The sequence below is a fragment of the Oratosquilla oratoria genome, chromosome 40 (genome assembly GCF_046742065.1).
Source record: "Oratosquilla oratoria isolate Oo_2021 chromosome 40, ASM4674206v1, whole genome shotgun sequence".
Classification (NCBI taxonomy): domain Eukaryota; kingdom Metazoa; phylum Arthropoda; class Malacostraca; order Stomatopoda; family Squillidae; genus Oratosquilla; species Oratosquilla oratoria.
In genome coordinates, this window is record NC_134816.1 from 18,862,065 (window position 1) to 18,873,071 (window position 11,007).

At 40.7% G+C, this 11,007-nt stretch overlaps 1 protein-coding gene across 1 annotated transcript; it reads left to right on the plus strand.

Annotated features, from left to right (window-relative positions):
- The first annotated feature begins 216 nt into the window (after nt 1-216).
- On the plus strand, nt 217-9,087 carry LOC143020479 (uncharacterized). Its single transcript, XM_076176903.1, has 8 exons — nt 217-303; nt 718-1,373; nt 1,545-1,840; nt 4,500-4,531; nt 5,518-5,636; nt 7,516-7,643; nt 8,323-8,334; nt 9,023-9,087. The coding sequence occupies exons 1-8, from the start codon at nt 217-219 to the stop codon at nt 9,085-9,087; spliced, it is 1,395 nt and encodes a 464-aa protein (XP_076033018.1).
- The last annotated feature ends 1,920 nt before the right edge of the window (nt 9,088-11,007 follow it).

Consider the following 11,007-nt stretch of genomic DNA (forward strand, 5'->3'; position numbering starts at 1 on the left):
ATCCTCGGATCTTACTGGACAACTACCGCCCGCCTATAGCTGGGCAGCCCCCAGTCAATAAGGTGTTGTCCCGCCACAGCCTGCCTTCCTCATTGGGTGCTTGGGGATTAGGATCAAACCGACAAGCAGGATGCAAAACCCGCACCAGGCAAGAACTCAAGAAACTCAAAGAACAGGTGCCCAGTCCTAAAACTGGGAAGCTGGAACGTCCGAACGATGACACCCGGACTGTCCGAAGACCTTCAAGGCATCAGTGATGCGAGAAAAACAGCTGTCATCAGCAGCGAGCTGCTGAGACTACAGGTAGACATAGCAGCTTTACAAGAGACTCGCATTGCCGACAGCGGAACCCTCAAGGAGAAGGAATTCACTTTCTTCTGGCATGGGAAGAGTGCAGAGGATCGAAGTGAGCATGGAGTTGGATTCGCTGTCAGGAACACTTTGCTGAGTATGGTCGAACCAGGAGACAAGGGATCTGAACGCCTGATGACACTCCGCCTCCACACCTCCGAAGGTCCTGTCACTCTCGTCAGCGCCTACGCTCCCACTCTGACATCCACAGCAGAAGCAAAGGACGAGTTTTACATCAACATCAGCAACATCGTGAAGAACATACCTCCCAAGGAACATGTCATCATCCTGGGAGACTTCAACGCTCGAGTGGGTGCCGACCATGACTCCTGGCTTTCCTGTCTTGGACATTTTGGAATTGGCAAGATCAACGACAACGGGCAGCGCCTGCTGGAGTTTTGCTCCTACAACAGTCTCTGCGTGACCAACTCCTTCTTCCAGACCAAGCCTCAACACAGGGTGTCATGGTGTCACCCTCGCTCAAAGCACTGGCATCAGCTGGACTTGATCCTGATCCGTCGTAGCAATATTAAGCTCGTGCAGATTACCCGCACTTACCACAGCGCAGACTGCGACACCGACCACTCCCTCGTCTGCTGCAAGATCAGGTTACAACCTAAGAAGCTTCACAAGTCTAAGCAGAAAGGCAAACCTCGCATGAACATCATGGGTATGCATCTCCCTGAGAAAGTCGAAGAGTTCGCCAAGTCCCTTCAAAAAGCTCTGTCCGTCGAACACCAGCACTGCTCTGCAGCTGAGAAGTGGGACCACCTCCGCGATACCAATCAGAAAACAGCCCTTGCAACCTTTGGGAAGAAAACCTCCAAGAACAACGACTGGTTTGACGCTAAGTTCAGTGAGATGTCCCCTGTTATTGATGCAAAGCGTGCTGCCCTTGCTGAATACAAGCGCTCTCCCAACGAGAAAACCTTGCAAGCACTCAGAGCAGTAAGAAGCAAAGTGCAACAAACTGCAAGACGTTGTGCAAATGAATACTGGCAACAGCTCAGCGATTCCATTCAGTTTGCAGCTGTTTCGGGTAACATCAGAGGAATGTATGAAGGCATCAAGACAGCTCTAGGCCCACCACAGAGCAAAACAGCCCCCCTCAAGACTACCAGTGGGGAAGTGATCACCGACAAGGGCAAGCAGATGGACAGATGTGTGGATCACTACTCTGAGCTCTACTCCAGAGAGAACACCGTTGCCCCCTCAGCCCTGGATGCCATTGAGCCCCTGGCTATCATGGAAGAACTAGATGCTGAACCAACCATTGCGGAACTCTACAAAGCAATCGACAGCCTAGCAAGCGGCAAAGCACCTGGCAATGATGGTATTCCCCCTGATCTCATCAAGTGCTGTAAAAACACTCTACTGCAGCCCCTCCATGACGTTCTATGCCAGTGTTGGAAAGAGGGAGCCGTGCCGCAAGACATGAGAGATGCCAAGATTGTCACCCTCTACAAGAATAAGGGTGAAAGGAGTGATTGTAACAACTACAGAGGCATCTCGCTCTTGAGTATTGTTGGGAAACTCTACGCCCGCGTCGTGCTTGTGCGTCTCCAGAAACTCGCTGGGCGCGTCTACCCTGAGTCTCAGTGTGGCTTCCGAACAGAACGGTCCACAGTGGACATGATATTCTCCCTTCGTCAACTTCAGGAGAAATGCAGGGAACAACGCAAGCCCCTCTACATAGCCTTTATAGATCTGACTAAGGCCTTTGACCTGGTCAGCAGGGAAGGGCTGTTCGACATCCTTCCAAAGATCGGTTGCCCTCCAAAACTCCACAGTCTCATTAGATCCTTTCACGATGACATGAAGGCAACGATCCAGTATGAAGGCAACATGTCCAACCCTTTTGACATCAAGAGTGGAGTCAAGCAAGGATGTGTACTGGCTCCAACCCTCTTCGGCATCTTCTTTGCTATGCTCTTAAAGCATGCTTTTGGAACATCAACAGAAGGAGTGTACCTTCGCACAAGATCTGACGGTCGACTTTTCAACCTGGCTCGACTGAAAGCAAAAAGCAAAGTGACTGATATAACCATCAGAGACATGCTTTTTGCTGATGATGCCGCTGTCACCTCCCACAATGAGCAAGAACTCCAGCGCCTCATGGACAGGTTTTCCCAGGCCAGCAAAGACTTCGGAATGACCATCAGCCTAAAAAAGACCAATGTGCTGAGTCAGGATGTGGACACTCCACCAGCTATCTATATCGACGACTACCAACTCGAAGTCGTACACCAGTTCACATACCTGGGATCCACCATCAGCGACAACCTGTCCCTTGACGCCGAGATCAACAAGCGCATCGGCAAGGCTGCTACGACCCTAGGACGCCTCACCACCCGCGTCTGGGAGAACCAGAAGCTGACAACGTCAACTAAGATGGCAGTGTACAACGCGTGCATTGTCAGCACTCTCCTCTACGGCAGCGAAACATGGACGACCTACTCGAAGCAGGAGCGCAAACTGGGTAACTTCCATCTGCGCTGCCTTCGCCGCATCCTTGGCATCCGCTGGAGTGACAAGATTACCAATGCCCAGGTACTCGAGCGAGCAGGTATTCCCACCATATTCACATTGCTAAGGCAGCGCAGACTTCGATGGCTCGGCCATGTGCGAAGGATGGAAGATGGACGCATCCCCAAAGACATCCTTTACGGTGAACTTGTTTCCGGCAAGTGGAACGTTGGTCGACCCCAACTGCGCTACAAAGATGTCTGCAAGCGTGACATGAAAGCCCTGGACATCAACACTGAGAACTGGGAAGAGGTAGCAGCCGACCGCAGCAAATGGCGCAGTGTTCTTCACAAGCAGCTGAAATCTGGAGAGGAAAAAATTCTGACCACAGCCAGTGAGAAGAGAGCCAAACGGAAGGCACACACCCCAGCAGCCACTCCAACAAGCCACACATGCAGCAAATGCGGCCGCGACTGCCACTCCCGCATCGGGCTCACCAGCCACAGCCGTCACTGTCGCTAGCAAAATCATGACTTTCTCCGGCGCAATATCCATAGTCGATATCGACTGACGGAGGCCTACTATATAGATACATATATATATAATATATATACATATATATGTACATATGTATATATATGTATATATATATATTATATATATATGCATATATATATATACATATGTGCATATATATATATACATATATATATATATATATATATATGTATATATATATCAAATTATCCGTCCTGAGTCCACTGCTGAACAAAGGCCTCCTTCATATCATTCCATGATTCACATGGCCGCGTCAACCTCTGCCACGTCACTCCTGTAAACTTCGCAATCTCGTCTCTCTACCTTCTTTCTGGTCTCCCTCTTCCACGCTTCCCATCTCGCGGCGTTCACTCATTAACACACTTGCTCCATCGTTCATCAGTCATTCACGCTAACTTACCTGCCCAATTCCTCCTCCTGTCTTTTACCGCCTCCACAATATCTTTCACTCTAGTCTGCTCTCTCACCCAATTTGCTCTCTTTCGGTCTCTCAGCGTTATTGCCATCACTGATCTCTCCATTCTCCTCTGTGCCGTCCTTACCTTTGTTTCCATCGCCATCGTCAGTTTCCATGTCTCACACCCGTAGATTATTGCTGAACTTGAATACGTTACCAGCAATCCCTCGGTTGATCAAGAATCCTACTCCACTAGATCTTTCTTTGTCCTTACCTCTATAGTAGAACAGGTGGTGACCATCTTGTAACTGTATCAGCTTTTCTTCGTTTCTTCGGACTTTGCTCAGTCCTACGATGTCCCACTTGATGTTGTCTAGTTCTTCCATTAAACTCTCCAGCCTGTAGTTCTCTGAGAGACTTCTTACGTTGTAGGTATAGATCTTCATTCTCTTGCTACTGTTTAATGTCCAAGGCTTGGATCTGCTTGGACACTGCTTACTCACATTCGGTGGCACACTGCCCGTAAGCACATGAGGCAATGCGGTTGGACCTTTAGCAGACGATGATTCAATGAGAACGCCTGGTTTTCTTTTGTTTGTGCTGTTCATGTTTGTTATGAAAGGCTTTTGGCAGTAATCTGACATCCCTGCCAACAATTTTCTGGTGAGACATTTCTCTGGTGTCACCTTATTCATTATATTCGGTGAAACCCTATAAATATCTACAGGGTGCCCAATGGCCCACGCCGTCATTATGACGGTACCCCATATATCTATGGGGACGTGCCAGTTAGCAGTGGGTCCTGCGACTGTTTGTGTGAGTTGCTCTTTCTCTGATCTTTCTTACAAAACCTGTTCGATATGGGTGACCCTGCAGAGATTTCCTCTCTATCGACATAGTTTTTGTATTCATTAAGATTCTCAAGCCTATCCACCACGTCAAGATGTCAAGTCTCGGATATATATATATATATATATATATATATATATGAATATGTATATATATATATACATATATATACACATATATATATATATGAATATGTATATATATATACATACATATATATATACATATATATATATGTATATATATATATGTATGTATATATATATATATATATATATATATATATAAATCACTTGGACAAAATGTAGTGACCCATTTGTAAATAATGTATATTTTGTTAACATTTCCATTTATTACTGTCGGTAACGTGGTACTCAATCTTAGAGCATAACCCTGGAATTTTGTGGCTTCTTATCACTATATATACTTCTCTTTTTGCATGAATTCCACGAAGAAAATAAGTTGATACTATTCGAACAAAGTCTTATTGCAATACATATCTTTAGGTTACTTCTTTGTTTCTGACCAATGCAGTGAGTATGGGCATAGATGGTCCTTCATGCACAAGGAACAAATATGTTCAGGGTAATAGATGATTGTTGGATGTATGCGTGATTGGTGAACGGTGGGTGCATATTTTGATTGGCTATCTTCCTTGTAAATAAGAAGATTTTATTTATAGAAATAGATATCACTGTTCGCGTGTATAAGAAGATACTAATTAATATTTCCATCATAACATTAGATACAGGTTAATCAACAAATTGTTAAATAGTAGGTTAACAGACTTTAATAAATATTACATCTAGCAATAAATAAAACAATACAGTAAATATAATATATTTTGCTGCAATTTCCGGGCAAAGAAATATAGAGCAATATTTTTCATGTTAAAGAACTCGGACTGTGGTACTATGAGAAGCCACCATTTGATCCGTATTGCGATCGTAGAGCCAACAATGGTAAGTGCCCGCTTGATCCTGCAACACCTTATTGAATATCAGGTAGCCATGAGGTATCTGGGGTAAACTTACTCGGTACGGTAAATATAACAAAAGAAACAATTAAAAGGTGTATAGACAAACTCAAAGTTAATAAAACACCAGGGCCTGACGGTTGGCATCCAAGAATCTTAAAGGAAATGAAAAATGAGATTGTTGTTCCATTAGAAATTATTTTCAAGAAATCCATCATATCCGGAGATGTCCCAAGAGAATGGAAGCTAGCTAACGTTACTCCCATATTCAAAAAAGGTGACAAAAAGAAACCAAATAACTATAGGCCTATTAGTTTGACTTCGATCGTAGGAAAAATAATGGAAACTATCATCAGAGATGCTATCGAATATCATTTAGAAAGTAACCGTTTGATAAATGATAGCCAACATGGTTTCAGACGGAAACGTTCTTGCGTGACTAACTTACTCGAATTCTACAACACAGTTGTCTCGAATTTTGACAAAAGAAACAATATAGATTTAATATATCTAGACTTTGCAAAAGCTTTTGATACCGTCCCACACGAAAGACTACTTACTAAATTAGCTTTGCATGGAATAAGTGGTAGCCTATTAGGTTGGACTAGTAATTGGTTGAAAGGTCGAAAACAGAGAGTTGTTTTAAATGGAAAAACTTCTGGATGGAAAAGTGTTGCAAGTGGAGTTCCTCAGGGTTCCGTTCTTGGGCCACTTCTATTCATAGTATATATAAATGATATAGACCATGGACTAAAATCTACTGTTTCCAAATTTGCTGATGATACAAAACTGTGCGGAGTGGCAAATGATCACTCAAACCAATTAGATATTCAAGAAGATTTAGATAAATTACAGCAATGGTCTGAAAAGTGGCTAATGAAATTTAACACAAGTAAATGCAAGGTAATGCACATAGGTAAAAATAACAGCAAGTACGATTACAAGTTATTTGGAAATTCGTTAACAAAAGTGGATAGTGAAAAAGATCTCGGCGTAATTATCAGTAACGACCTCAAATCATCCAAGCAGTGTATTTCAGCCTCTGAGAAAGCAAATAAGATTCTGGGATTGATTGCGCGATCTTTTGATTTCAAAAGTCCATCACTCATTAACAAGCTATATAAATCGTTAGTTCGTCCACATTTGGAATATGCTGTTTCCGTATGGTCACCGAATCTCATTAAAGACATTGACAGACTGGAAAAAGTACAACGGCGAGCCACAAAACTGATTCCAAATATCAAAAATAAATCATACGAAAATCGACTTAAGCACATGAATCTGTTTTCCCTAAAAAAGCGTAGACTCAGAGGTGACTTGATACAGGTCTTTAAGATTTTAAAGGGAATTGACAACATCAAAAGTGACAAAATTTTCACATTGAATGAGAATCAGACAAGAAACAATGGTCTCAAACTGTCCGGAAATAGATTCAATTTGGAAGTAGGTAGAAACAACTTTGCCAACCGTGTAGTTAATGAATGGAATAAACTTCCTGCACAGGTAGTGCAATGTAGTTCAGTTCGAAGCTTTAAGAATCATTTAGATAAATACCTAAGTAAGATGCTGTAATTATTATAATTTATGTTATATTATTTGTTTTTGTTTTGTTATAATTTGTCTGTCTGATTTTCATTTATTATTAGTTATATGTCAATTTATTATCATTTACTATTTACCTGTTTGTTTGTTATTCAACTATACCAATGCATTTATTTATGTATTTTAATTGTTATTTACATTGTTATAGTTTTAATTTATTATTAATACGATTTTTTTTTTTTTTTTTTTTTTTTTTTTTTTTTTTTTTCATCCGACCTAGATATGGATCAAAAGGTCTCCTGTCGGCATGCTTTGCCTTTGTAATCCTTTGTAATCTGAAAACGGTGTCCTAATGCGAAAGTCTTCGGTTCCTCAGGGCTCCACGGCATGACATCTTGTGTGCAGTCGCTCTGTGTCCATGGACAGGTCTTCTTCCAGACCACTTGGTAGTTGAAGGCCGAGTGGTGTGCATCACGATTTGTCTTGCAGAAAAGAAAGGCGTTGGTATTACTCTATAGGACCAACTATGTTCCATTGATGATTGTCACCTGCGGAGGGAGGCCGTTAAATCTTTTTGAATCTCAAATAATAGGAGAAGAAAGACAGCGAGACGACGCTCAGAAGAGCCAGGGGCATAGCCCAAGTCTCGAAAACCTTCAAGTCCATCTTTGGTGGCACTGTGTCTGAGCTATTGGGTCGTTGAAATGATGGGTAATGATTAGATTCGTCTTTATATATGGTTCTACATACAAGGAAAAATCTTTGCATGACACCAAAATGTGACATCACCAGCACCGTATGTGAACGTCTTGTCTGCGATTAGCCCCTTAGTGAGTGTTGATATCTGAGTTCCCCGTACTCGTGAGATAAGAGTGAACCAAACTTACAATTACTTGATTAGTCACGTATATGCACAGCTAAACATGAATAACACTGGAGTCATTAGTTTCTTTAGTTGTGACTCCTGTGAAACTGACTTTAGCTTCTACACGAATTCCCGAACGAACTTAAAATTCATGGTTTTGAGAAAATAAAAGTGGGCACAAATTGTTGAGAAATGGATGTGTTTTCAATTCTTCTGAAGAAAGATCTTGTCATGGATAACAATTATACTTTATCTAATTGTAACTTGTTTCATATGCAGATATGTTGATATCCTAATTACATCTATATTATTTTTCAGGGATGAAGGAGAGTAAGAAAAGGAAAGTTGTTCATGCAAGTTCTTTCACAGTTCTATTCAACAGATTAATTTACTATGTTTCTACGTTTGTATTAGGGGAAGTCAGGTAGCAATACGCCTTTTGGCTGAGTAATCATCATGACGTTCTTAAACGGAACTGATGATGTCATATCTTTCTGTCATGGTACAATTTTCCTTTTAGTTAAGAAGGTACAACCAAATATCCTCAGATATTCTTCAGCCTTATCAAACAAGTTTTAAGAGGATGATGTAGCTTTTAGGTATTTTAACTGACGATCTCCTCAATATTGGCCAAAACCTTACACTCATGTTACCAAGGTGGAAAAATATTACAAAAGTGTGCAACTCTAGATGAAAGCTCTTTCAGTGAGAAACTTCACAAATAAATGGCCATGTTTTACACCCATCACTTAACTAGTAGCAAGTTAGGTCTGTGTACGTGAAGGTGTACTAGATGAGCCATAAGATCGATAATTTCTTCCTTCAAATTACTTAACAAAATGTAATTTGATTCTTAAAACAATAAATTGTGTGGCGTTTTTTCAGAAGCGTTTGAAAAGTATTTGGTTTTTCACAGTAGTTGGTTTCTGGTTTTATTTCCTCAAAGCGACATGGTTTACTTTGGACCGGAAATTTGAGAGAAATCTGAAGCTTATTTTCTATTTTTTTGTCGTCACAGATAGAGATACTACTGACTATATTCTTATTTGTGTTCTCTATCCTTTGCTGGGCATATACAAGTAACTCACCTTTACAGTTGAAAGACAAATTGACAGGTACTTTAGATCATCACATCTTTTATTTTCATTCTCTTCCTATTTCCTATGGGTCTCTCAGTTGCATTTATTATCAATCCATTAACATTTATCAATCATCACGATATTTGCACTTCCTTATACGTCTTGGAAGGGATACAACACAACATTAGATTTAAGCGCCTGAACACTATTAGAAAAACGAAAAAGAGACCAAGAAGAAGTCAATGGACGGTGTGAAGGAATCTTATTAAGAGAGTAAGAAATATGAAAAAAGTAGTACTGGAGATATAAGATATAGACATAGAGGTATATAAAAATCTTCTATATTCATAAAATCAAAAACACTAAGAAGCACCGAATAATTACTTGACCCGTTTGACTAAAAAGCACAGTTGCAATCTGTGTGTCGTAATCATTGAGTAGAGGATGTAAAAACTTTAAATATTTCAATGAACATTCTATAGTTTAAAAATAAGTTCTATAGAATAAAGATCCAAATCATACATTTCTCACCCTTATGCGTAACACCACATGTAAAGACAAATCTAAACAATACACGTCGTTCCCACCAATATTTAGCCCTAACAGTGCTTCCATAGATGGTCTTAAAATTGCTGATTCGTGAGTTTTGACCCTGGCTTCTCTGAGCATAGTCTCGTTTTGTCTTTCATCACCTGTAATTCGAGATTCAATAAGATTTAATGGTCTCCTTCCTCAGGTGACAAACATCATGGTAACACAGGTGGACCTCCGCCTCTCTCTTCTTCAAAACAAGCCTTGATGCACACCAATGGCCATTCAACAACTAAGTGGTCAGGAATAAGATCTGTTCAGGGACGTGGAGTGACTGCACACACGACGTCTTACCATGATACCCACAGGAACCGAACATTTTCGCACTGGGACACCACTTTTAGATTCCTCGTTTCTACTTGGCATTCAATGAGGTGTTGGAGGTTCGAGTGGGTATATTCTACTGTTGGGTCTACAATCGGATGAACGAATAATCACTAGAGCTCGCTTTCTTTACCGCATATCAATGCCACATCATCTATGTATGTTACTGTCCTTTCGTCATACGTTTCATTTATATCTTGTATGAATTCGTCTATGAATACTGTTATGTAAACATCAAGGGTTATGAAACGACCACATCGAGCTTTACTCTTCTTACAATATTGTGTCTCCAGCTTTGAATATCACTTGCTTCTCATAGATTTTCTTTCTTTATTTGTTTATCTATTTGTGTATCAAGACCAAAAGTTTCAGGTTCCACGACTTAAACTATTTTGATCTTGATGGTCGATTAAAAGCATTGTTTATATATACATATATTTTCCAGTATAATTTCCATTGTACTTATGGGCCTGAAACCATATTGCCATTATTCTTTAATCTATGCTATTAGCCTTGTTTCAAGTGTTCTTTCGCACATTTTATCAACATCTAATGAGAGTAATATTCCTCTGCAGTTTATGCAGTTTAAATTATCCCTGTTTAATTAAACTAACATATATTAGTTTTTCATATAGGATAATCAATAATCAAAAAATGTTTTAAGAGGAAATGTATTAAATGAATATATTAAATGTAAATAAATAGACAAATACAAATGAAAAGATGAGATCAGTTCTGGAACATCCAATCGAAAACATTGCTCAATGGATACTCTATTAATATATTCGGACTTCGACGCTGTGTGAGGCCACCAAATGTCCCTTCGTCAGATCGTAGAGCAAGCAGTGATAGATGCCTGACTCGTCCTGTGACACCTGACTGAAGACCAGGTAACCATGAGGAATCTGAAAGCGGTGTCCCACAGCAAAGACTTTAGGATCTTCTGAGTCCCACGGTAGGACATCTTGCATGCAGTCATTGTGTGTCCCCTGGCACGTGGATTTTTTCC

What these genes read in the sequence shown, in the direction of transcription:
- LOC143020479 (XM_076176903.1), top strand. Translation starts at nt 217, where the DNA reads ATGACACCCGGACTGTCCGAAGACCTTCAAGGCATCAGTGATGCGAGA. An exon ending in GCGAGCTGCTGAGACTACAG is followed by an intron (nt 304 to 717) that starts GTAGACATAGCA and finishes GGAATTGGCAAG; the next exon opens with ATCAACGACAACGGGCAGCG. An exon ending in CAGCTCAGCGATTCCATTCA is followed by an intron (nt 1,374 to 1,544) that starts GTTTGCAGCTGT and finishes GCTCTACTCCAG; the next exon opens with AGAGAACACCGTTGCCCCCT.